Source organism: Amblyomma maculatum, chromosome 1 (genome assembly GCF_055883805.1).
Source record: "Amblyomma maculatum isolate TAMU_Amacu chromosome 1, ASM5588380v1, whole genome shotgun sequence".
NCBI classification, from domain to species: domain Eukaryota; kingdom Metazoa; phylum Arthropoda; class Arachnida; order Ixodida; family Ixodidae; genus Amblyomma; species Amblyomma maculatum.
The window spans coordinates 272,591,039-272,616,519 of record NC_139344.1 but is presented as its reverse complement, the minus strand read 5'-3'; the positions used below and the strand labels follow the sequence as shown (position 1 = coordinate 272,616,519).

Sequence of the window (25,481 nt, the reverse complement as noted above, 5' to 3'; positions counted from 1 at the left end):
ATTAGTATTCCTACTCAGTACTACTAATCAGCACTATTAATTGCCACTAATAATCAAGGCCATTACTTAGGAACAGGACATAATATTTATACGGTAATGTTGTTGCATCAGCATTTAAGGCTATTTAAAGGCTGGTTCACACGCTGGAGCGTCGGTCTAGGGGCTACACATTACACGCTCATGTGTCATTGCTATGTGAGGCATGCTGTTGGCCCGCAAACCAGTCAAGCGAGATATGTCAAATGCCTTTTCTCCAGCGGGGCTTAGCACCGGGCCTTGAAGCTACGCGCTAGGTGTAGCAACCAGGCCAGTGTTCTCATTGTCATTGCATCAATATTTTGGCTCTTGGAAATGGACTCCCTCACCACAGGCATGTAGCTTGCGACTTCCACAGTTATGGGACAATAGAAGGAGATGGGCCTTTGCACTCGCGCCCTGTGGTTCATTGGTTGTTCTAGATAGGGGTGTGGAGGGGTGAGTGGGGGAAGTTGGATAGGACGTGGTCAGTAGGCCAGAGCTCCTCGCGGACAAAATGTCATTTCTTCCCAATTTCTGCTTCCTGGCATTGCCAATCGCTTTAAAGTAGTCTGGCCACTTCAGTTCGTCCAGTGCGTCACCTGCTTTTTTGGTCCGCCGAGTCTGCTTGATGGCATTGGAGTGCAGATCAGTTTGCAGTGACGTGAACACATGATGCACGGTTCGTGGACTGACGGTCCTTCGTGTGAATCAGCCTTAAGCATCCCCGAAATTATTATTATTATTTTTCTTGTGCTGTATGAGTATCCTCTATTTCTTTATCTCTTTTTTTTTTTTTTTTCTGTTGTTGGGATATCACTATTGCAATTGATAAAATACATTTTCAGGGGCCGTGCAGACAAAGAGACACTACTGAGGAGTACGTCTGGAATGACAGAGAACTTGTTCTCCATCAGCAGGATGATGGCTGACCAAGTAAAGCACAGTGAGAATGCATTAGATTTGCTAGGTGAGTCACCTTTTTTATTGTGCTGTTTTATTATACTATAAAATAGGTTCAAATATTGATAAGTGACTATGCTTTTAAACCAACTCTTTGCCCCTGCTTGGAGATTGTTTTTTTATGTTATGCCGTTAGTGACTAAGGCTTTTTTTTTTCCCCGCCATTTTGTGTTTTCTGACCTGAAGCTGAACACAACTATATTGTCTTACTAATATATGCAGAAATAGAAGAAATGCGTTTGTATCAAAATCTATTGTTTCTCAGTTAAGCATGTTGTCTGGACTAAGCCTGAGCTTTACACTGAGAAGTGTATCACAGCCTGTGGTTAGTTCCGAACATTTCAGATTATCATGTTTTTCATGATGCCCAATGATTGAGTCTTACTAATGGTGTGCTGTCAAAATGTATGTTTTTGTGGTGTTAAGTGAACTGCTAGATGACAACTCTTTACATTACACATAATTTATGCTTTTCTATAATTTTAGGTATAAAAAAGAGCATATAGGTTCTAAACAATCAGGACAGCTCACTGTAACAGACTGTCCATGTCAAAATCTTATTATTAGGCTGTGTGAATAACAAATTTTGCAAGTGATTTTTGTGTAAATCTTTGATCAATAAAGTTGTAGTGAGCACAAGATACAGCATACATTAGAGGAAGTGTTTTGGACTGTACTAAGCTGTGCTTTGTTGATACAAATCTGGTATGTACCCACACATTGTTGGTGATGCCTATGGGCTGTAACTTCTGCAAATTATATATTGTACCAAAATAATTTTTGCCTTTGTTGTAGGGCATGAAGTTGTAATTGTAAAATTAAAGCACACAAGAAAAACGAGGACAAGTGAAGACACAGACAAGCACTAACTTCAGACTGTGGCTTTAGGGGAGGTTGTCCACTAGGCTCAATATTTCAAGAGATCTGTACTTATTGACAGCCGCTTTATATAAGTCACTCAGGATATAGTATTGGAGGCATTTAAAAGTAGATAGGACAGGCAGCTAATTTAAAAGTGCCATCAGTTGCACCTTCACAAGAGGAAATGTGTATCTGTGCCTTAACTCTGTGGCATGGCTTTGGTTTCGTGTTGTTGGGCATTTTTTGTTTGTATTCTTCATCCCCCATAACCCCCACCTAACTTTCTTTATTTGCACGTATATTTTGATTGTTCGTTTGAATAAAGCTTAGTTGGAAGTTAGCATTTGTATTTGTTTTCACTTGTCCTTAATTTCTCTGTGTGCTTCATGTTTACAGTGCATTATGAACCGCCCCAGACCCATACTTTTCAAAGCATGAAGTGGGTTGATCGTGGTGCCCATGTCGTGCAGAATAGTGCCTTGAGGTTAAGCACAGATATCTTTTTTTTTTATTTCACTGTGCAGAATACATGTTATGCTTCATTTTTGGTTGCATTTCATCTCTCTGTGTATTTGTATGGGGTAATTGCATAATGACCAAAAAGTGCTCTAATTCTGCACTTTTCTTGGGAACAGGATTTGGTTGGATGAGCTACTTTCTAAAATCAAGTTTTTGAAATTGACAGTTTAACAAATTCTAGGCATACAAGTGCTTTATACTGTAGTGTATGTCAAAAATAGAACTTTTTGCATGAACAGAGTGATTATTGTGAAGAAGCAAAGGGTGCTATAAATAGTCTTTGGCCATTGGTAGCACAAAGTTCTTGCCTAGAAGGAGACTGCACGGCATGGTGCTTTTTCAATAAAGTATGCATAAAGATTTGTTATATTAGCCCTAAAGAACAATTGTTCTTAGCAGAGGATGTATTATATGAATATACATGAAATCTAAAGCAGTGCATGGCTCCATGCATTTTCCAAAGTTCTCGGCTTCTAATGTGTTACTATCCTAGTTAATAGAAAATTGCTCTGCACTTTATTTGCTGCTGTAATAATGAAACTGTGTTGTTAGTTCTTTCGTGACCATGAAAAAACTGGTGATTCTGAGAGGTTTTGCGAAAAAAATGTTTTTATAAATGCAGCATTTAAACAACCCTGGTGTTAGCACATTCCAAAGTTTAGCTGTTAAAGAGCTCTTTCATACACGTGAATAATATATGCTTAGCACTACGCATAAAATGAAAAATCGCTCGCGGCTAATTCCCGGGTAAAAATATGACGAAGTGTTGAAACTCAATGAGTATAAAAATAAGAAACCGTCATAAAAATTTCAGAGTACGTATACAGAAGGTGATACAATGCCTCTTTCTTTACTTTTGAGAATCTTGGCCAATGTCTATGTTGTTGGGCACTCGTTAATTTAGACATGGTTGGACTCACACCAGTTAATTCAGACAGGGGCGGTGTCGCATCATGGTACAACCATAGAAGCCAGCGGTTGCCCAAGTAGACCTCCTCAATCTTTACTTGCATGGAACAGTGATGCCTATACGCCTCAAACGTCTCATTGCCAAGATGTAGTCCAGCAGCATAGTTTTTGTTTCCCTCATCTTAAATTCACGCCATCCTTTCGCTGCCATTGGGCATGCACGCTGGCCAGTCGTACCATTTTGAACACTGCTTTTCATGTCACTGGTTCGTTGGTTTGCATGTTCAAGCACCTGTGCATATTTGTCTCTCTTGCGACCTCTGCTCTTCAAGTACATACACTAAACCATCGCATTATGAGAATGCTTCACCGCACGGGTGGTGAAGCATCCTGGAAACATGGCGGGGCAATTTTTTAAAGGCACCACTGCTACTGGGTCACAAGGTGAAAAGGGCTGCGGAGGAACTTGATATTTAGAAGCAATTCTTAGACATTCCCGGCAGCTTACGCAAAGCAAAGCGCTTGATGAAACCGCAAAAAAATTGTTGTAGCTTTGGTTACATGCCATATGTGTAAACAACCATATTTCAGGCGTTCATTAGAGAAAATTACTGCGGTGCAAATGGTTTTCTAAAATCTTACTTGACTGCTGACACCGTGGCGAATGGAAATAAAATAGTGGGAACGCAGAGTGAACAGAGATTGAAAGTATGCTTTCCTTGGGCCACTAATTGAAGTTCCCGGCTGATATTGGACTGCTTAATCATTGAACTAAAGTTAGAGTTCGCGAGATCATCTTCGTTCTTTGCTACTGCTGTCATAAAAAAAATTCTCAGTAGAAGCAGCAGAGTCATGTGAAGGGTGTCGAATATTATTCTTACGCGAGCTCAACACCATTTTTGTTGACGTTTGAGACTACCCCACTCCGAATAATTATTTCTTGTATGTTGCCGCCTGCCGCAAGAGAAGTGAATCTCCATGAAACCAATGCTAAAGCTATCATACGATCTGCCTAAATGGAGGTACTTGTTACAAACACTGAAATTTGCATTTGGCAGCGCATTGAAAACTCTCATTCATATATGAACAATGTTCTGTGAGGAGGTCAGCTAAACTGGTTAAATTGTGCAAGCAACATCATTTGTTTGGCAAGGCATGTTTCTCAGACAGCATTCTGTATGATCCAACTTTCCGCCTCTGGCAGGATTTTGTTGCACAGCAGGAAATGAAATTGAACTAAAAAGTTGTTTCCAAGGTCTACAGTGGTTTATGCCGCTTATCCAGGTATAATGGATTCAATTTCTTGTTATGTACCAAAAATATCAGTGTACGATTAATGTCATCAGTGCAGTAAGGAAAGAAACAAGCACTGCCGCTCCTATTACAGCCTCAGTCTTGATAAGCTATAGTAATCAGCAGCAAACTGTCTGCAAACATTGTAACACTCACTGTTTAAGTGCACCTATCGCTTCTCTTGTAGGTCAGTATATAGCATTGATTTCTTTCGCATTGTACAGAACCAGCGGATTTCCCCTGTATTTTTCAGCATCAAGGATTCGTGTCACCAAATGGCATGGATGATGTAAGGGCTAAATTTATCTGATGCTGGTCAGAAAAGATTTTCTCCTTCATATTTTCATATTTGGAGCTGCATTGGGCTTTCACATACTGGTATTTATATAGTGCTACAGTTTCATGGCGCTGCTTTTGGGCACTGGCTACGAATGTATAGTGTTGCTCGCATGCTCAGTTTTCAGCACAGCAACAATGGTGCAATAAAATAAACTGTGTGTGTGGAATGGGTACAAAGCTAGTTCCCAGCAGCAACTGTGATAATAGTAGTGTACAGTAATGGTAAGCTGAAGCTCCTTATTGTAGGTGGACAACACTAGCGGCACTGGCATCTTTATTATTTATGATACTTGGTTCCTCATTTTAATGAGTAGCATTAAAGGCCCAATTCTCTAGAAAATCCAGCATCTGCGTTGTGAGCAAAAAGTCATAAGCATGCATCTGGCAGGTGGTCATGTGACATGACCATGCACTGACTGGTCATCAGGTGGCGTGAAGTCACATGGCCACATGGCGTATGCGTAGTTCAGCACTTACTGCTTATTTTTGGCTTTCTTTGAATATGTGTGCGTGCAAGTATGTTAGAAAGCCAACAGTAAATGAAACCAAAGAAAACGTGGTGAATGTTTTTTAAATTTCTGGTGTTGATAAGTGGGAAATCAGTAGCGTATTCATTATTCAAATACAGATGCTGTTTGCGTATTTGATGGCATACAAGGAGTTGACTTGAATTTGGCAATGATATCATGCACAGCAACACGATCTTTATTGTCCAGCGTGGGGAAAGCGAACTTTGTGAGCTTTGAAATGCTTATTTTTGTCATTCAGAATTTTTAATCACCTTGCTCATTGAAATACTTGTGAGCTGTGGAATGTAAATTTAAATTGAAGCTTCTTTCTGAAAGCTCGGTTGCACATGAAACAAATAAATACAAAAGACATGCGAAAGCAACAAGCAAGCTATGTGAATGTGCATTTCTCGTGCTTAAGCAACAAGAAATAGACATGTCTAGCTACTTTTCATCACATCTGAATCACTTTGTCCAGCTGCAACAAGTGCACGTCTAGCATTTCTCGCTTCCGACATTCTGCTCACTGCTTCACTCAAAAGGGGGCTATGAAGCAACAAACGCTTTGCAACAATGTTTCAGACTAATTAAGAATGAGCTAGATAGAGGGCCACCCTCTTAAGCATGTACCAACCAGCCCGTATTTGCCATCACAAAGTCCCAGTGATTGAACTGTAGCTGAACTGTCATGGAAGAAGAAACAAAACACTTATTCATGTCCCTTGTGCATGGATTTGCGATGATAGTGGCCTGTCAGGTTTTCTCAATGTCGCGTCCATACATGAAGTGCTAACACCTACATAAACTAAGCGAGGCCTGAGCATGTCATGACAGCCTATGAGCAGACGGCACTAGGCTGGCATCTATTGCCTCCTGGTCTGCAGTGGCAAAAATGTGTTGCCGCTTAATTCATCAAAATGCACAATCATGCTACATATTCATAGGATCCCAATGTTTTTCACACTTTCATTTTCTCTTGTGACCAAGTATAACACATACTTAATAGCCTGCTAGCTGTGTTGTGAATGTCAAGGGTACTGATTTCTTTTGGTAAATCCGAGCATCAAAAAATGAATGCGGCGTGCTTATATGAAACCCGCCGCAGTGGCACAGTGGTTAAGATGCTAGACTACTGTGCCAGAGTACCCGGGTTAGAACCCAACCAGCAGTGGCTGCATTTCGATGGAGGCAGAACGGGGAGGTGGATCAGTTTGCTGTGCGATGTCAGCGCACATTAAAGATCCCCAGGTGGTCGAAATTCCTTCGAAGCCCTCCACTATGGCATCTCTTTCTCACTACGCTTTCACTTCCACCTTCCTCCCTTCCTTTCCCTTATGGTGCGGTTCAGATGTCCACAGAGAAAAGCGCGACAGATATTGCGCCTTTCCTTTCCTGTAAACCAATTTTTTTACTTATATGGGTTCTTAATTTCTTTTTTTTGTTTACATCAAAACGTTCAACCTCTACTACTACTACTACTAATAATAATAATACTTCTACAACCTGTCGCAGTGAGTGATGCAAGGCATTAACTAGTTTTTGCGTGTGCTCATACCTGCTGTTGCAGCAGCAACGTTCCCTTGGGCTACATGGTAAACCACATAATGCTGCATCAGTTTGTCTAACATCACTTTTCTTTGTTATGGCCCTACTTTCTTGATGCATCTTGTGTGGACGTTAAGTGTACATATTGGTTACATTAGTTAAGGTCAAACTGCACTATCTAGATCAAGTCCTTTAAGTGTCGCTTTGTTGCAGAAATGAAGGGGTTTTTAAAAACTTTCGGTAAAATTGCAAGTTTCACAATTAAGAAAGAAGCTGCTTTAATATTGGTACAGTTAATAGCTATGGCAAGCTTTTACTTCCCTTCTTCAAGTTTCATCAATAATTACTGCTTTTTGCTGCCGTGTTGAAAATTTTCATTATCCACAGACACTGTTAAAGTGACCAAGTGTCGTACACATTTCATGTTGCTTGGAAGGCTGGGCAGTTGCTAGCCTAAGCTCAGCTGTCACGTGCTTGTTCATCTAGCCCAGGTGCTCAGGATGTGTGTGACTTGACCGTGTCAACATCTCGTGAACTCGCTTATATAGATTTAACGTAGTCTTGCTGTTTGCAGTGAACACATCAACGGTGATTACGGAAAGCCAAGAGGAGTCTCGGCAAATGAGCAGCGCGATTCTGCAGTCGAAGAAACTGCTTACCAAATATGGCCGCAGAGAGATGACTGACCGAGTGCTTATCATTTTAGCGTTGCTTTTTTTCTTTGCGTGTGTTCTTTATGTGCTGAAGCGAAGACTCTTCTGACTTGGCTGCTGCAAAGGAACAGGATGGAATGGCCTTTGTGGTGATACATTATTAGTGCTCTTTTCCCAAGCTGCATGTCTAGGACTGATGGCACATGGGCAGAATCACTCACATGCACTGCATTGCCGGCATTGAGTGCACAGTGTGTGTATATACGTGCTTGCATGCTAACAAGATAAAACATTTCTATGCACCGCACACTTCAAGTAATGGGCCTGGGCAAAAATCTCGCAACATATTTCTTTATTCATATGAAGAATAAACAAGCACTTTACATCCAGTATAAGCACTTCTCTGTACAATCTCATCACATTCATGGTACCATAAGGTTCCAATTCTTGAAGCCAGGAACTTGTGTAAAATGGAGCACATGCTTGCTCCTTCAAATTGCTTATGGAAACTAGACAGCAAGGGTGACAACAGTGTGCCGGTACAGAAATGTCATATACCAGGAAAAGACAAAGGTTATGAACAGCCAGAGTTGCAGAGTGGAACCAGCAATTCCATTCTAGATTTCTGTGGAATGAGGAACAGCAATAATTTTCTTCTTTTAAAACCTTTGGAGTGGTCAGTACAAATTAAGAAATGATTTGCAATGCCCTCATTAAAACCTTGTGAAGCCCAAATATTGCGAACCCAAGTTATAATGGGCTGGACGAAGCATGTGACTTTTTCACCTGTTTATAATTATGCTGAAATATACATATTTTGCCTTTCTACATATGCATATGTGACACTTGTATAGTGCTGAGTGCGACTGCTCAGCACAACTTGCAGCGTTAAGTCCATTTGTTTGCTGCATGGACATCGTCATAAAATGCCACAATTAGTTCACTTCTGTCTCTCATGATTTGCCAAGCTTATTTTGCTGAAAGCTTAAATATCTACACAGAGGCACTTTTATGTTTTAATTCCCAGCTGAAAGCTTTGTAGCAAATTACTGTTTTATGCCTAATTCAGCAGCTTTTGAGGTTAAATTATGAGCTGGGCATGCGAGCACAAATAACAAGCAGCTGTGCATATTTCCAACATTGTTAAAGAACTCAAAAGGTTGCCATTGAATATACAGCCTTTCGGACTTTTGGTAGAACAGTATCACTGAGCGGAAATCAGAAGAGGGAAAGAGCATCGAGTGCTTGGCTGTTCAGCTTCGTACGAAGCAATCCCCATGAATCGAAGTGCCACCGCCGTGTTCTAATGTAGCATTGTGTTTGTGTACCATCTGCTGCATGTTTATATAAGGCTCTCTATTAGAGCACATGCGCAACATTGCAAGCATGGCAGTTTGTGTTCGTGAGTGCCTCTAATGCATTTGTTTCAATATTAACTCCCTCATTATTTATCTGCTCCACCTTGCCGGATTCGGATAAACGTTGCAACACCATACCCACTTCGAATTCTTGATCAGTTCACTCTAATACCATCTGATCTTTTGGCTCTTCAGGTTAGCTCAGTTGGTAGAGTGACTGCCCCATATAGTTGTCTGTCCTGGGTTCAAGCCCCAAATCGGGACAGGTTTTTTTTAACTACAAAGTTTCAGAGAGAGTTGTATAGCTTTGCTTTTTAGATGTATCGCTTGGCTTGGGTGGACACGTTACTCTTTTATGACTAAATAAATGCATCGATACAGTATGTCTTTTACAATTAATGCTTAGTAAGTAACAACAGCAAGTGATTTATTTGGTACGCTAGGCTGTTTATCACAAAAGTGTGCTCTTTTCGGCATCGGCATCATATGCAGCAGATAAAAACAGTCACAGCTTTTTGGGGCTCTCACGTATAATGGTTAATGACAGGCAGGGGTTGCTTCTTATTAATCAGAACAGCCTACCAGATGACGCTACCCCTAGCAGCAGATATGGTGGGCATGCCTTTGTCATCGCAATTCACTTTCCTCTTTTCAGTCTACTGGTAGCAGCATCGAGCAGTCAACACTTGTGTGACATTGTTAAAAATCCGGAAGGCTGTACACAATTCTATGCATGTTATAGATTGCTTTGGTTTTTTTCTGTGTGTGCTTCTGTACTGATTAGCCTGCTTGCAAGCTGGGCTTACGATTCCAAGTACAATACTTGGTACAGCAATAACCTTGTTGCAGTACTCAGTAACATTTTTTGCACAAAACATGCCTGGGTAGCTCAATGGCTTCAGCAGTTATGTTTGACGACGGCGGCCGCACGTCGCTAAAGATGGAATACAAAGGTGCTCAGGTCTGAAGTGATGCCAGCAAAGGTTAAAGGCCGACTGTAATGAAAATTTTTGTTGCTTACGTCAAAAGAGAGTACTAAAACATTGAAGACGATTATGACATTCTCTAATGCGAAAGTTGAGCTCAGCTCTTTAGGTTTTTCTTTGCAAAGCGAAAGAGAATGCGAGGGGAGAGCGCAGTAGTGAGGAGCCAGAGAGAGAGAGAGCGTCTAGGGCACTTTGTTGATGCGGCCTTGGTGAGGCCCGCACTCAACTTGGCGGGCCGTATCGGGTCTGATGAGTGAGCAGCGCAGAGCTCGTGACTGTTTGTTCTCTTCCGAGAAATTCTTTTTGCTGAATTACACCGGCAGCGGCACTGATGGCTGAACGACTAAACGGGCACATAAAGCTGCGCTAAACAAAATATGGCATTTAATACAAGCGAGTGTGTCAAGAATTGCGCTCCCAAAGAGCCGTTTTTGAAACAAACTAGAGAAAAGGTAGCCATTACAAAGAGCCAGAAATGATGGACAAAAGGGTTCAATTGGATCCTCAGGCGCTGTAGTTGTGGCATTCTCGTGGCTTGCTGCGACTTGTAGAAACCTCAGCGATTAAGAACATGTTGCACTTGGGTACGGTGATCGACGTAAATGCCAAACATGTGAATTTAACAAATGCAAACCAACGTCCATCGATCTTTTCTACTAATTCTTGTTTTGCTTGATGTTCCCCGTCCTTCAGAAATGCATGCAACGTGCATATTCTTATTCTCCGTGTGTTCAAGGCCCCAGTGACTACACAGTGTTTCGGTATGGTGATTGCGTCTGAAACTATAAAAGCTTCACACTATTGCATTCCTAGTGCTACCAAGTTCAATTTCAGTCTTCACCCTTTTACTGCACGCTGTCCCTATTCCATTCACCTAATGTATGCTCTACAGCGCTCCTTTCCTACTGCATATCTGGTAAGCTGCCCAACTTAAGAGACACATTGCCAGCTGCATGAGCCATCTGCTAAACAACTTTTGAAACGCCTGTAATAACAAAATTGGTTTCCTAAGAAATATGAAACTTTATTACAATTGGTTTTACGACACACCAAGTGCATTGGGATGCATTGCTGCAAAAGTAAAATACTATTGCAGTTTGGGCCTTTAGAAGTATCCCAAGTATTATGAATTAATATGCAGCCCTCCACTACGGCCTCTCTCTTTCGGTTAAGTCATTTTGGTCATTAGGCCTGACAATTTAGCTTTTACACAAATAGATTGCGTAAAAGGTACTAGTTAATTTTTGGCTTTTATGTGGTGGAGAAATGCAGAGTTACCTAGGATGCCAAAGTGGAGAGCTCCAAATTTTATTGATTACCTGGAGCTCTTAATATGCTGTGCATGGGAAATTTTGCATCTACCATCACCGAAATATGGAGTGAATACACAAGCTTGTGCCAAGGAGGTGAATGCCATAGTCACTAAGTCACAGCAGCATGCCTCAATATGCATCAAAAAGGGCAAAAACCACATAGCTTAACTTGCTCTCGCTGCATAGAGAATTCATGTGACTGCTAAAAAAGCCCTCAATAATGTAGTGAAAGACGGAATGGTACACATCGCATAAACCTTCTTTTCAATGGTGAATTATTTTTGCATGGCTCAAAATTAGGGTGCTTTAATGCCAGCTTAGTGCTGGATATTGTGTATACCATTACTAGTAGATGTTACACTTTCATTTAGCTCATGCAGCAGTTCTATTGTTCCGTACCACGCCTCCCAAAAGCTGGATTGATATCAGAATCATTCCAGACTGAGAACTCTGCAACTCTGCTATAAACTGATCCATCACAGCAACTCCACTTATATCTTTGTCACATCTGCAGATGGACTTGTCAGCTTCAACACAGCTGGACACTAGCAGACTGCCATGCTAAAAATAAGTTCCAAGAGCATGTGTGAAGTGCTGTAGAGATAGCTAATGGTGGGCCCTGAAATTGCTTTGTGAAGATATTGAGAGTACCAAGGCACAGTCATAAAACCTCTCTTCTGTTCACATGCAGCTGGAATGCACAGCATTTATGGCAGCCGAGGTTGCACTGCCATCAGCTTAGCTGCCCCTTTTGCCACACAGAGTTTGCACATGCAAATGTCTGAGAAGACAGTATCGATACATAAAGCATTCCTGCACTGCAACACAGATATGCCTATGTAAACCATGCAATACATCTGAGAACAGTCTTGGAGCAGCGCACTAGCTCAATAAGACATGACCCAGTTTTTATTACTTTCTCCTATAGAACACACTTTTTCAACTCTGAAATGGACATCACATGGTCACATTTAATTAGTTTGATTTTGCTAGTACCCTGGTGTTCACATGCAGTGCGGCAAAAGGATACAGCCAAACTGATTTGTGCGGCACGCCATTTCAACCGCCTGCCTATGACCATTCACAGGAAACGTACCTCGCTTGTGCCCTGGGTATATAGAGATTTGCAGATGTGGAGCTATTAATATTGGCACCGGTACAGCATGACTACATAGGTGGCAACATCCTTTGATGCTCCAAAACCACACCTGGATTGAAGCACAAATCCCACAAGACTGAGAGGTCAGTGCTGCCATAACTATTAGCATCATGACTCAAAGAACAGCCATTGCATTCTATATTACATAGCGTGTGTCTGTATGTGTGTGCACACTCAACGTCTTGACTGGCTCTCATTGTTTGGCACACACGCACAACTGCAACAAACAATGCCCCGAACCCAACTTAATGCCACTGGTTTCACTAGATGGAGGGCACAGACAAAGCTTTTTGTCTTTGAGCACTGCAGCTTTAAGGAGCTTAAGCAACGCTACAAAATGACACAGAGTGACACAAGGAAAAACAGAGTAGGATGGGGCCAAACAGAATAGCCCACAGCTCCAACAATGGAATGAAAAAGCTGCCAAGTAATGCTTTCAGATCAGCTTAGATGGCAGATCTGCCAAGAAAACCTCAATACCACAAGGTGGTAACTGCTATGGTTGCACTGCAGGTACTGTAAAACAACTAGACAACACACACTCTTTACAAAAATATTTTGTACATCTCTCCACCCGAGGTGCATTCACCTGGCACAGGATTTAAGTGCAGGTGGCAACAATAGTCCAAAAAACAGCATTGCACATCTTTGCATCCTGCAGCTATAATAGCTACAGTGCTCACTTTGACATTTTTCCACCCATATCGCGAGCCGCCAACACGCAAGATTATAAACAACAGAACACATAGCGAGTGGCAACAACAGTAACAACGGAGATAAATCAAAGGGACGGCCATGAGGCCACATGCACAAGCTGCACTAAAACAACATTTGGGCCAACCTGAGGCCCACTCACTGCAAACAAGGAGGATTCAGGCATTGCCAATACTGCAGCAGGCAAGAAACTGCCAGCCTGCCTTAGGTGTGTAGTGTAGTGCACGGCAGCCACAGAAATCAATCATCAACACGTAAAAAGTGAAGACAAATCTCTTAAAAGCAATGGAACTGTTCTTGTATGCTACATTTTGGAAACAGCACCAAGGAGTACCCCACGCCTGCAAGCTGAAATGCCAACCCTGAAGACAAAAATCTCGAGCAATGTGTGTAAAGATGGGAAAGGAGGCTCGCATCGCCTTGAAATGTAGCAAGTTGTGTAGCAAGTTTCAAGGAAGTTCACCTATTCAGGCACAGCCCTATGGTCTGCTTCCTGTACAGCTGCAGATTACAAAAAGGCACTCAAATGACTAGTGTTTCACTGACTCGAATTTTCCAAAGGCCCACACCCTGCCCTTTGCTATAGCAGCATGACTTTGTAACAAGAGAAAAGCACATTGCCAATAGTAGACATTTTGTGCTATGGTATCTCATGCCCGGTTGTTCCCTTCAGGGTTTTGTATAGCTAGGTGTCATTACTACCTTGCACTTCTCACAGCCTGAGGCAACTTGAAAGTCTGAATGCCAAGAACAACACAATGGAGAAAAACATTTGGGCAACAGTGCATAAAAATCTTATTCATGCCTCCTACAAGTGAACGAGCCCTCAACAAAACATTTAAAATACTCATATTTACAACAGGCATATTTACATATGTATATATGTAACTATCACTCTGTGTCATGCAAAACAGTGCAACATTTTTTTTTTCAAAATCGACACACTATAAAACGCTAAAAATAAAGTCTTTTCTAAAAGCCTTCCTGCAACCTTTAAAACTGAAGCACTATCAATGACTACAATACAGCCAAGCAAAACACTGCTGCTGCAGCAAGGATAATAAGTTCTGTTGCAATTCATCCTCAAAAAAGAAAGGAGGCAAGCACAAGAGGGGGCCCCCTCTGATGGAGGCTCCCTCTTGCACAAGCACACATGCATGAGGGGTGTCAAAACAAGAAAGGCCTCCAGTGAGGCGGGTAGATACAAGACCAAGCATCAGAGCAGGATGACCCGTATAGTGTTGATGAAAAGCCTGAAACCGATGCCAGAACAGACTCTCGACGGGGGAATGCCCGCGATTCCTGTCACACAAGCTCACTTTGATATCACAGTACCGTTAACAACCAAAATGCGACGCTTAAAGTTCCCATTTTTAGGGGGAACACACTGCTGGAGCACCGGACTGGGCATTTTCACTCATAAAAATTTCCCCCTCTCTCTCTTTCCACCTTGGAGGAGAGGCTGCTCAGGATGGGTCGGCAGCTCACAGCTCAGATAGGCCTCCGTCGGGGTTGCCCGCTGCAACACTGTTCAGCACTCGGTTGACGAATTCAGTTGAGTGTCCAGCCACCTTCACTGAAACTGAAGAAAACAACCAATGCAAGGCTCTAAAACAGCAAGAGATTTTGCGGGCTAGTTGGCTTGAATCTTGTAATGCCATGAAGGGTTGTGCTCAAAACAGTGTCTCAAATTTGCAGTACACCATTCAATATGTATGCATGGAGCTCGGGTACATATTGTTATGCCAATTTGAGGTTCGCTCGATTCAGCACTGGCTCTCAGCCTCTGCATATGTTTTAACTGCTGCACACGACCAAGCTAGTCACACATGCACCAGTGAAACAGGCTGGGCAACATATACTTCTGAATCCCTTTTCATGAATCATGCTGCCGCTGCTTTGTGGCTGACGCAGCTCACAAGGGGTTTCAAAAGACTATTAAGCTCGATTGTGCATACTTTAAAATTCAAAGGAAATATGTTTCACGCATGGTGCTTGCTTCTGCTGCTGGCCTGTGCACCTCTTCCCCACTGTACACCATCTACAGTAAGTTTTTTGTGGCCTTAAATATTGGTGCCTTTATTCTTTTCAACATTGATAAGCTTTACACTCTGAATGCTTTGATAATATTTGGCACTTCACGTGAGCTGACAAAGGCAATTAAAATGCGAGATTTGGTAATGTGACAAGAGGTTCTCCCTGAAAAGATTAGTTGGTTGGTTTGTGGGGTTTAACGTCCCAAAGCAACTCAGGCTATGAGAGACGCCGTAGTGGAGGACTCCGGAAATTTCGACCACCTGGGGTTCTTTAACGTGCACATAGCAAAAGGAAGTCACGAGAAATCAGTTATGACACCGCACGTCTCCGGCAGGGCAAGTGCTGAAACAGCATTATGGCTGTTTTTTAACGTGACGGTGACAGTGCAGGTAGAATTGGTTTTCACAATACTTTTTCTTACAAACTCCATACACTGTACCTCTTCTGCATCAGGTACATAATTTATGGCTATTATACTGCAGGATGAAAATGTTTCTGTGAGCAGACAACACTTATGATAGCTAAACAGGACTCAAACGTAAGTCCTTTAAACCAATGCACACTTACCATGTCTGTTAACCAAAGCATCAAAATGGACAGATGAAGCTTCATGCCTATTTCCTTGGTGGCATTCAACTTGCTCACGCAACAGCTTCTTGGCTTCTTCAAAGAGGGTGATGAGCTTTCCTGCAGAGAGAAAAAAAAAAATGCATGAAAGAATTGTATTCTGCATAAGCAGCTCGGGCTATGAGGGACGTTGTAGTGGAGGACTCCAGAAATTTTGAACCACCTAGGTTTCTTTAATGTGCAATGACATGGGACAGTAAACAGGTGCCTTGCTTTTCACCCTCATTGAAAAGCAGCCACCGCAGCCTGTACTGAACCAGTGCCCTTGTGTTCAGCAGTCAAGTGCTCTAGACAGAGAGAGAGAGACGATAAACTTTATTTATACAAAGTAATTGCGCAGGTGGTTCACCCAGGTCTGGGAAACCATTGGCGAATACGGCCCTTCAGGCTTCACCGATCAGCTGGCGCTGAATGGGGAGCTCTGTGCGAGCCAGCTTTGCCTCCCACTGCTGATGGCTAATTTTCTGCAAACCGTATGACTTCAGTTGTTTTTGGGGCAGTTCCAAACCATGTGGAGGATGTCAGACATCTCTCCGCAGGCCAGACATGCATTTGTGGGATATTGCACGGGCCAAATCTTATTGTGTCGGGTTGGGTTTGGTAGTGACACTACCAAACCCTAGAAACTGAGCCATCGCAGCGGGATATGCTTGCATACTGGTATGCAGTATTTGCAAGGAATATATTCCTAATGTTAACCAAAACATCATGTAAAGAAAATTTTTGAAGCACTGCTAGGCCTGACCTAGGCAAAAAAGTTCACATAGGAAAGACTCCAACATTGAGGATCTAATCATGTGAAAGCCGGCTATGATCCTTAATTTCTATGGATGTATTTACTTGTATGCAAGCACATGAATTTGTGTCAAAATTATGGCTGTTTTATTTGTTTCTTAAATTGAAAACTCCGCACTGCACAACAAAATTCACTGCTACTAGCTACTTAGAATTTTTCGTTTACGTTGTGTGCCAGGAAAAGGATATCTGGCAGAGAAGACCAAGACCACAACTTTGCTTTGAGAGATTTTGCATGGCCCAGCCCTTGCATAATATGGCTTATCAATTCCCATTTGCTCTCTCCCTATAAAACACCTAGTGCCATCAAGTGACCTTGAGACTTTAAATTAGGTGATAGTGCACAACACAAAACAAAACAATGATTAAACTAGCAGCAACTGCACTAACACGACTTTCTAATAAGACTGTGTGCCACATGCTCCTTTTAAAAGAGTAACTTAGAGAATCTCCCACTGCCACAGCTCAGTGGTTACGGCACTCGACTGCTGAGGACTCTGGAGCAAATACTGGCTGCGGCGGCCGATGTCAGTGTGTGTTAATGAACTCAAGCAGTCAAAATTTCCAGAGCCCTCCACTACAGCATCTCTCATAGCCTGAGCCGCTTTGGGACCTTATAAACCAAATCAAATTAGAGCATCTATCAGCTAATCACAAAAGAGAAAAAGACCATAGTATCTGCTCTGCTCGAGTAAATCCCTTAGTTGATAGCCAGCGCTTGTCCTTGATCGTTTTTCTTTTTGCACTGTTTTCCAATCCTGCAATACCAACTTGCTCAACTTTCTATATTACTGTATCAGCAAACGTGTACTGCCAATTCCATATCAGTGTGCTGCTCTTGCTGCTGCAAAATTTACATATGTGTACCAGGCAGTAGTAGTAAGTGGTTTTATTATTGTAGAATAAATTAAAAAATAATTAAAAATAATAAAGGAAGGAAATTATTTTTTTGCCTACCCCGGTATCTGCTATCGAAAAGAGCTGCAGCACCTAACTGGGGCGGCGGAAATAAAGGGTTATCAAGGAGACAGGTAGGAGAAACCAAAGAGGTGAGCGAAAGGGAGAAAGCACAGTTTAGATTAAAAGGTAAAAGCGTATAATACGATATTGTACATTCCGCAGGGGGGGGGGGGGGGGGGGGGGTGCTCCGGAGAACGGTGGCCGGCAGTTTATCAAACCAGGACTCATTGTTAGAACTGCCCTAATCCTGAACCAAGTTGCACATTCCATGCTCCCATATGTGTAGTTAAGAACAAGTAGTTCCCGCATGGGTGCCGATGACAGTGAACGTCATTTCCGCTTTAAGCAATCTGTTTGTTCGGCGCATTCCAGCAAAAGAACTGTCAAAGCCAAACTTTGTCAGAGCAGTCAGCACTCTGTGCATGCGGCACGCGCGATGCCTGGAACGCGCCTTTTCGAACCGCGCGGCCACTCCGGGGGCCCAACTTGACAGGCGCGGAGGGTAGGAGGAGGAGCAAAATGGCGGCCAGACCGCGTCCAAGGAACATAGATGCGTACGTGCCAAGATGGCGGCCTTTGGCATCCACGCGCGCGCGTCTGACGAGTATAATAGGACTGATAAAAAGCTCCGACCAACAGCGCACCGCGCCACCACCAACAGGACGATCGATAATGCCGCCTTCTAATTTCAGTTAACGAAGGCGGGCCAATCCAGGCTGACAACGCGCGCGTGACGTCATCCATCCCCCCCCCCCCCCCCTTCATTGGTTGCGATTCCGCATGCAGAGGCGAGCAACCGATCGATGCGGTAAACAAAAGGCGCACTTACGGTGCTCCTGCTGCAAGCCATACAGCTTGAGCTTGTTGGCTTCGTGCTGGGCTTTCTTCTTGAGACGGCAGGCGCGCGAGGCCAGCTTGTTCTTCTCCTTGCGTGACTTGTGGCGCGCGTTGAAGGGCAACTCGCTGACGGGCGTCAGCTCGTTGATGACGCGTCCCAGCTTCTTGAGTTCCATGCCAATGTTGTAGAGCTTGCGAGGGTTGGGCGTCAGGTCGTTGCCGTCGCCGCGGCGCGCTTTGCCCGCGTGCTTGACGCCCTCCAAGTGGCATTCGGGGCTGAAGACAGGGTCGGTCACGTCGTGCAGCACGTGTGGGTCGGCAGAGTCGCGCGCCATGGACAGGCGCGGACCCTTGGGACCTTTAGCCTGGACGTTGTACTGCCAAAAGTAGCGCTTCTTCTTCTTCTGGCCGTCCGGCGAACCCGGTTCGGTGGCTTCCTGGCTCGCGTGCGATTCGGCATCTGACGTGAGCGCCTCGTCAGAGTCCTGGCTGCTGAAACCCTCGTCCATAGACAGCTGGCTCAGCTGGGACTCGGGGGCCGAGCACGACAGCCTCTCGGCTAGGATGCGCGAGCGCGGCTTGCCGCTCGCGGGCACATCGCTAGGCACCGACTGGGCCGCCGGGCTCGGCCTGCACGGCTCGGGGATCGCCAGTGCGGGCTGCTGTGGCTCGGCGGCCTGCGGCGGAGCGGCAAGGCACGCTGGCAGGCTCGACGATAGGGCTTCAGCTTTGGCAGGGCGCGCCAACAGGTCGGCCAGCTGCGAGGGTGCTGTGAAGTTGCTCCAGCTTGCCTGCTGCTGGAAGTCGCGCAGGATGTCGTTGACGTCCAGGCCGTCGAGGCCAGATTCGTCGGCGTTAAGCTCGGCCAGCGTAGGGTCCTTGAGCGGCGGCTGCTTGTCCGGCTTGAGCATGGCATCCAGTTTGCTCAATTCGAAGTCCATGCCCCAGAAGGAAGGGCTCTGGTCGCCTAGCTCATTCTTGTCAGGAACGCGCGAGCATGGGTCATCGGCCTCGAGCTCCCAAAATGCCTCGGCAAGGTCGGCCTTCTCTTCTTTAGGCTCCGGTGCGTACAGGGCCGGCTCGAAACTAAAACCCTCCACCGAGAGCCACTGGTCCGGGTCCGCGCTGCCCTCGAGCTCGGGCAGCCGCAGGGAGTCCTGGGCGGCGCGCGCTGCGGCAGGCGTCCAGCCACGCGCTGCCGCCCAGTCGGCCGAGCCCAACATAGCTGGCGGGCCCAGCCTGGGCACAGCAGAGTCACGGGGAACCTCCAAGGCTGCGGCCAGACCTGCGAGAGCCAAGAGCGGTGCTTAGACCCAAACTGCGTTCAGCCAGACTGCAAGCGACCAGTGCAGGCGCAGTGTAATATCACTCATGTGTAAAGAAGCATCGAAAGGTTCACGCTGAATTCAAAAAGCAATCTGCAACGTTGTAGGCTGCGACTGGGTTAGTAGAGCGATCCCATAAGAGAAACGGAGTTTTTTGCGCGTTGTCAGCTGCAAATGCACGCAATGCATTTGCTAGACGTTGAGAACCAAATCGGAAATTAATCAGCACCTGGATGCAACTAAATGGGACACCCCTCCCCCTTGTATCTCTCTTTGTCTAGACTGGCGAATTCAACGTCACAGCTGCTGGTAGAATAAGATTTTCTTTTTTCTTCAGCAGGCAGAATGCTTACCGCGCTGGTCATTGATCAGAACTAATTGGAAAACTGATTTTTATACGTTTCTTCTGCGGAACCCAGTCGACTGCACATCGGACGCGCGCAACGAAAGGCCCAAGCCGTGCTACGTGAACTAGGTCTAGATTATTTTTGGTCTCTCTCTCTCTGCTATCTCTACGTGCGCTTCGGCAGTGCGTTGGGCATCAGTGAATGAGTGAATAAATCTTTGCTAGCAGAAAACCCCTTCCCCTTTGGTATTGGAGGGAGAGTATTTTTATTGCCTTCTGGCTTGAATAAACGAGCAGCTGTGCGCGCAAACGCTTCTCTATCTTCTTCACTTTCACGTCCGCGTGCTGAGCCACAGTTGTCTAGACACGCCTTCTGTACCTGATCACGCATTTTTTGAACTTCGCCCATTTTCTGCTCAAAGCGATGGGTCATCACGCAGTAAGACCACAGTATTAAATTCACGCATTAATTCCACAATGTGCTCTGTATTTAAATTCACTATTCATTGATTTTCTTCCACATTAATTCCACAATGTGCTCTGTATTTAAATTCACCATTCATTGATTTTCTTTCAATTTACAACGACACCGTCCGATACCAGCGCGCGCGCGTGCGTGTGTGTGTGTGCGTGCGTGCACGCACGCACGCACTCGCTTTTCTTCCCTGTCTCATATTACTGGTGCTAGCTATCTTAGTTCGTGTGGCCAGTACTTGGTCTTTTGCTTATTACCTTCTTCCACTCCTGTACCGTTTCCTCGCTTCGCTCATTTTTCCAGTTCTGCTGCACTGCTTTTTGATTGCGTTCATTGCTTCGCGCGATTTTTTTTTTTCTTATTTTGCAACTTCTGCCTATCTCGTCGACGTTGTCTTCCATGTCTCATCTTTCCTGGAATTTTTAGTTTTTTTTGTGGCCTTTATCGCAAAACACCACGTCGCCACTATGCCGTCTTGTTCTTTGTTTACAAGCTTCTGTTATTTTTTATGTCCCTGTTTTCCCTTAAATTACGTTCTTTTCTTTTGGGCGTTTAACTTCTTTTCATTTATTTACATTGCATGGTTTAAGCCTGTAAAGCTCTGTTGGTCCGGGCTCCCTCTCTCTCTTTTATGTTTCCTGCCTCATGAATCCTGACTGTTCTGTGATGGCAGGAAATTTTAATGCACAGACCGCTATACAGTCAAAACTCGATTTAACGAAGATATCCCCCTCAGACGCTCATATGGTCCAATGCTTTGAATTAATCGAAATAACGAAACTAATTTCGCTATCCGTCCCGACTTAACGAATGAAGGCGAAAAGTCTATTTTTGATCTGTTCTGTACAAAAAACGCTTAAGAATGTATTGACTCCGAGCCAACGCTAACATCGTGCAGCAATTACGTACCGCTTTTGCCAAACTAGGGCGGTGTGAAACGCGAGTTTTTATTGATTTTAATTCACGAGATTTCGCCAGCGGCAGAAAGCCGGCCCGTCGACCCGGTGTCGGCAGCGGTGTCGCATACCAACACCTGGACAAGTTACGGTTGTTCTTAATCTGCTGAGACAGTTTGCCAGGACACATGAGAAAAGAACGCACAAGAAATCCCGGCAGATGTTGCTTACAAACTGCAAGCAAGCAAAGATCAGCGACGTCTTTGCTGGGAAAGAAATTTAGTCCCCTGGGATCCTTCTTGCCGAGGTAAAATTTTCGTTGCTTCTTTTCATAGGCGCTATAAGTGTCGGTGGTCGCGCGGGCCGCAATTTAACTGTAGCAACATAGCATAGTGGACAAGTTGGTATTGCATTTAAAGATGACGTAACAGTAGAGGTTCCCTGGGCCTTCGTTTAAGTCGGCTGTTACATCCTTTCACGATTTCATTTCGAAAAAGCATTTAAGCTTCACAAGTATGATGCCGCGGCACTTCCTTGGTACCGCGACACCGTATAATAATAATCTACTTTATCGGATTAAGTGACCGAGAAATGCCGTCCTCGATTTAACGAAGTTCCCGATTTAAAGAAATATTTCGCCACTACCCCCAATTTCGTTAAATCGAGTTTCAACTGTATAAAGAGTGCGGCACCGTTAACCTACCGTTTTCATCCTTGCTCAGAAATATATCAGGTGTTAGCGAAATCCCGCTAAATCGAGCTCAATGCGATTTTGCGGTTCATGCGAGATGTCTGGCGCGGTAGGTGCTATTAAGAGGCACCCCTTAATTCGAACAAAGTTTGGGCTGTCTTCGATATTTCGAATTGTCGAGAGTCGACTGCATGCATCATATCTTCTATCGACCTATTTACAGGGCCGCCCCATAGGCCGTGGATCACTTGTCAAACTCTAATTTCCGCGCGTTGGAGCACGTAGCCCCATCTAAGCAGACAATATACGATAACTGTAGTCTCAGTTCCCGTGTAGCTCTTTTTAGCGCTGTTCAAGACGAGCGACGAGTAGGTCCCCAAAGACACGTCTGGGACGGTAGGCAGGCAAGGGGCTTTCTAATGCTTGCAGTGCACTAGGCCAAGGACCAAAACAAACCCGAGCAGCGCCCGTGTCCCCGCTGCTTCAGCGGTCCTCTTCGTCTTCGCTGGCGCGGTGACGGCGCGAAAGGCTTAACAAACGCTAAACGAACTCTGCTGGGTCACTCTATGGTGTGCCTACATGACGCGTTGGCGCTAGAACAAGCGAACGGACGTGCGCGCTAGTTTCGTGGCGCAGAATTGAAAAGGCGCTGTCTCATTTGTCGGTGGATACCATATATCCAGCAGGACTTCAAATGACGTCACCATCAGAAATGGAGCCGCAATAAACCCATTTCATGCACTCTCGATGGCGACATTTTACTGCGAAAGCACTCGTACCATCGTCTGAGCAAAAAGCTTGCTTGTGCCTCGCCGGTTGCCATAACAACTGTGTCACCTCTAGCGGGTCATTTTCTCGCGCGGCATATGGCGCCAGATCTCCCATTAAAGTTGTCAAGCAACCGTTGTCCGCGCAGCGTTCAGGATGGTGTCATTTCGCTTCCTATTTAGCATCCATATGCTGGTCAAGTTAGAGGCTAGTTTATTGCGATATACTGTATTTACTCGACTCTAAGTACCCCATGTTTATCACAATCGCGGTGACCAAAATTGGGGGGGGGGGGGGGGGGGGGGGGGGGGGGGGGGGGGGGGGCTTAGTTCGAAAAATTTAAAATGAGCTTTTCCTCCCCTTCTTTTCGCGGCAATATCTCGACTAGACGGGCGCAAGAAATAACAATTTAATTGGCTAACAAAATTGGCAAACATTTTCGGCAAACGCAGTTACAGTTACTTCAAGCTGTAGGCAGTCCTCTACAAACTCTGACACCAAACCAAGCAACGCGCGCCCACGATGCGCATGAAATCTGCCGCCTCACCGCTGGAAGCAGGCCCACGTGACAACACACCATTATAGAGCTGTCTGTGTCGCTTTTGGTCGGTTTTCAGCGTTATGTGCCACCATAAGTTAGGTAGTATCGGAACAAAGCAAAGTAAGAAGCCGGAGATCAAGACGCCGCTCGAGCCTCTCTCGGTTCTGCGAATGAGTGAGAAAGCGTGCTCAGCGACCTTAGATACGAGCTCTATACTTGAAAAAAGAGTGCATAGATGCGCATGCAAACGTTTTTTTTTTTTTTTGTTTTTTTTTTTTTGCGAGATTGGAGGGGGGGGGGGGGATAAATTCGCGAAAATGCGGTATGTATACCTCCAATTCTATGCTAAGAATTTGTCAAACATTGCGCCAGTCTCTAAATGCTAAACCCACCAAGTAAAGTCATGTCAAGCAGTGACGTCTTAGTCGAATTCGGCTATTTTTTTTATGACAGCGGTAAGGAAAAGGATCACTGCCTTGTCGTGGCGGAGGGGCTTGCGAAACTCGATGAAGTCGTGAGCTCTGCTATGTAGGGCCACCCAAGATAGACAGGTCACGGCAGAGAGTTCTGACAAAATGTGATTCACTGGAGAAGGTAATGGCAACCCGCTCCAGTATTTCCTGCCAAGAAAACCCTATGGCCAGTCACAACACCATTGCGTGGCGTGACATGGTCCATATAGGGTCACGAAGAGTCGGACACGACTGAACGACTGAACTGAAGGAAAAGCCCGCGGAGACGACTTCACAAGCTCTGATTTCACCCCCGATTATGATTCAGGCAACCATTAGCCTGTAACTTTAACTAGCGGTCCTAAGTAAGAACATTTCAGCTCGCTCTCGAGCAATTACGCTCCGCCGTGGTGGTGCAGTGGTTACCGCGCTCGACAGCTGCGCCCAAGGATGCGGGATCGAATTCCGGCCGCTTTTCGATGGAGGCGAAAAGCAAGGCGCCCGTGTGCTGTGCGATGTCAGTGCACGTTAAAGAACTCCAGGTGGTCGAAACGGCGTCTCTCATATCCTGAGTCGTTGTGGAACGTAAAACCCCATAAACTATACCATCTTCAGAAATACCGTGTTCTCGCTGTTCTAACTTAATTTGCAAGAATTTCAACAACCAACGCAAAGGTGTGACAACAAGGATAACTTCAGTACGTGTGGTGACTACACCAGAACGTAGCCACATGCGACGTTCTTTCAGCCAGATCCAGTCAGGTGTGACCAGCAAGCTTTCAACTTAGAGCTCCTTGAGTAGATTTTTCCATTTTGATGGCAAACTAGACCGCACCCCGTCACCCGACCACGAACAGTACGTGTTATACGATACAGAAGGAAAATTCTATAGGGCACGTTGGACCACATGGCAAACTAGACCGCACCCCGTCACCCGACCACGAACAGTACGTGTTATACGATACAGAAGGAAAATTCTAGAGGGCACTTTGGACCACTAAAGTGCGATGAGGCGAAAGCCATTATAGCGCGGCGAATCGTAGCCCTCCAATACGGCACCTCTATCTCCTTCTCTTCTTTCACTTCCACCTTCCTCCTTCCCTTTACGGCGTGGTACCTGTGTCCGCGGAGAATTGTGACAGATACTGTGCTTTTTCTATCCAGTAAATCAATTTGAAGTGCCGCTGATGCCTGCTGTACTAACGCCTCCTATACATCTGGGTCTAGTTCTGTTCGCTGTCTGGTGCGGCGTTCGAGGAAGCGGCAAATGAAAGGCGCCGCACGGATGCCTGGCGGGGTCAGCTGCGTCTCTGCATAAATCGCCTGGTGACGTCATGACCAGTCGTGACGGTACAGGGCGCGCCCCCTTGTCGAACACAACCAGCATTCCATTGAAGGCATCAAGTTCACCAGCGTTCTAGAATTCGTATACAGGAAACTAAAAACGCAGTATCTGTCACTCGCGGAATCCCGTTATCCTCTCGGTAGACAAGGGGGAATTATGATGAACGTTTAACGATCCGAGACCTGGCAACCTATAAGCAAGCATAACTTCACGCAATGTCAAAGTCGGCAATAAAGGAAAAAAAAAAAAA

The 25,481-nt window shown here is 44.9% G+C and overlaps 2 protein-coding genes across 4 annotated transcripts in view; one reads left to right on the top strand and one right to left on the bottom strand.

The window, feature by feature from the left end:
* The window catches only part of Sec20 (vesicle transport protein Sec20), a 31,451-nt gene extending 23,450 nt beyond the window's left edge, over nt 1–8,001 (top strand). Inside the window, exons 5-6 of the mRNA XM_084591267.1 lie at nt 864–985; nt 7,528–8,001. Coding sequence (XP_084447393.1) covers nt 864–985; nt 7,528–7,715 — 310 coding nt within the window. The 3' untranslated portion in view covers nt 7,716–8,001. The remainder of the gene's footprint in view (nt 1–863; nt 986–7,527) is intronic.
* REPTOR (repressed by TOR) overlaps nt 7,944–25,481 on the bottom strand; it is a 49,960-nt gene continuing 32,422 nt past the window's right edge. For all 3 annotated transcript variants that reach the window (XM_084591264.1, XM_084591266.1, XM_084591265.1), the window contains exons 2-4: nt 18,385–19,677; nt 15,741–15,860; nt 7,944–14,718 (exon numbers count right to left, since the gene is read on the bottom strand). In XM_084591264.1, coding sequence (XP_084447390.1) covers nt 14,621–14,718; nt 15,741–15,860; nt 18,385–19,615 — 1,449 coding nt within the window. In that variant the 5' untranslated portion in view covers nt 19,616–19,677 and the 3' untranslated portion in view covers nt 7,944–14,620. The remainder of the gene's footprint in view (nt 14,719–15,740; nt 15,861–18,384; nt 19,678–25,481) is intronic.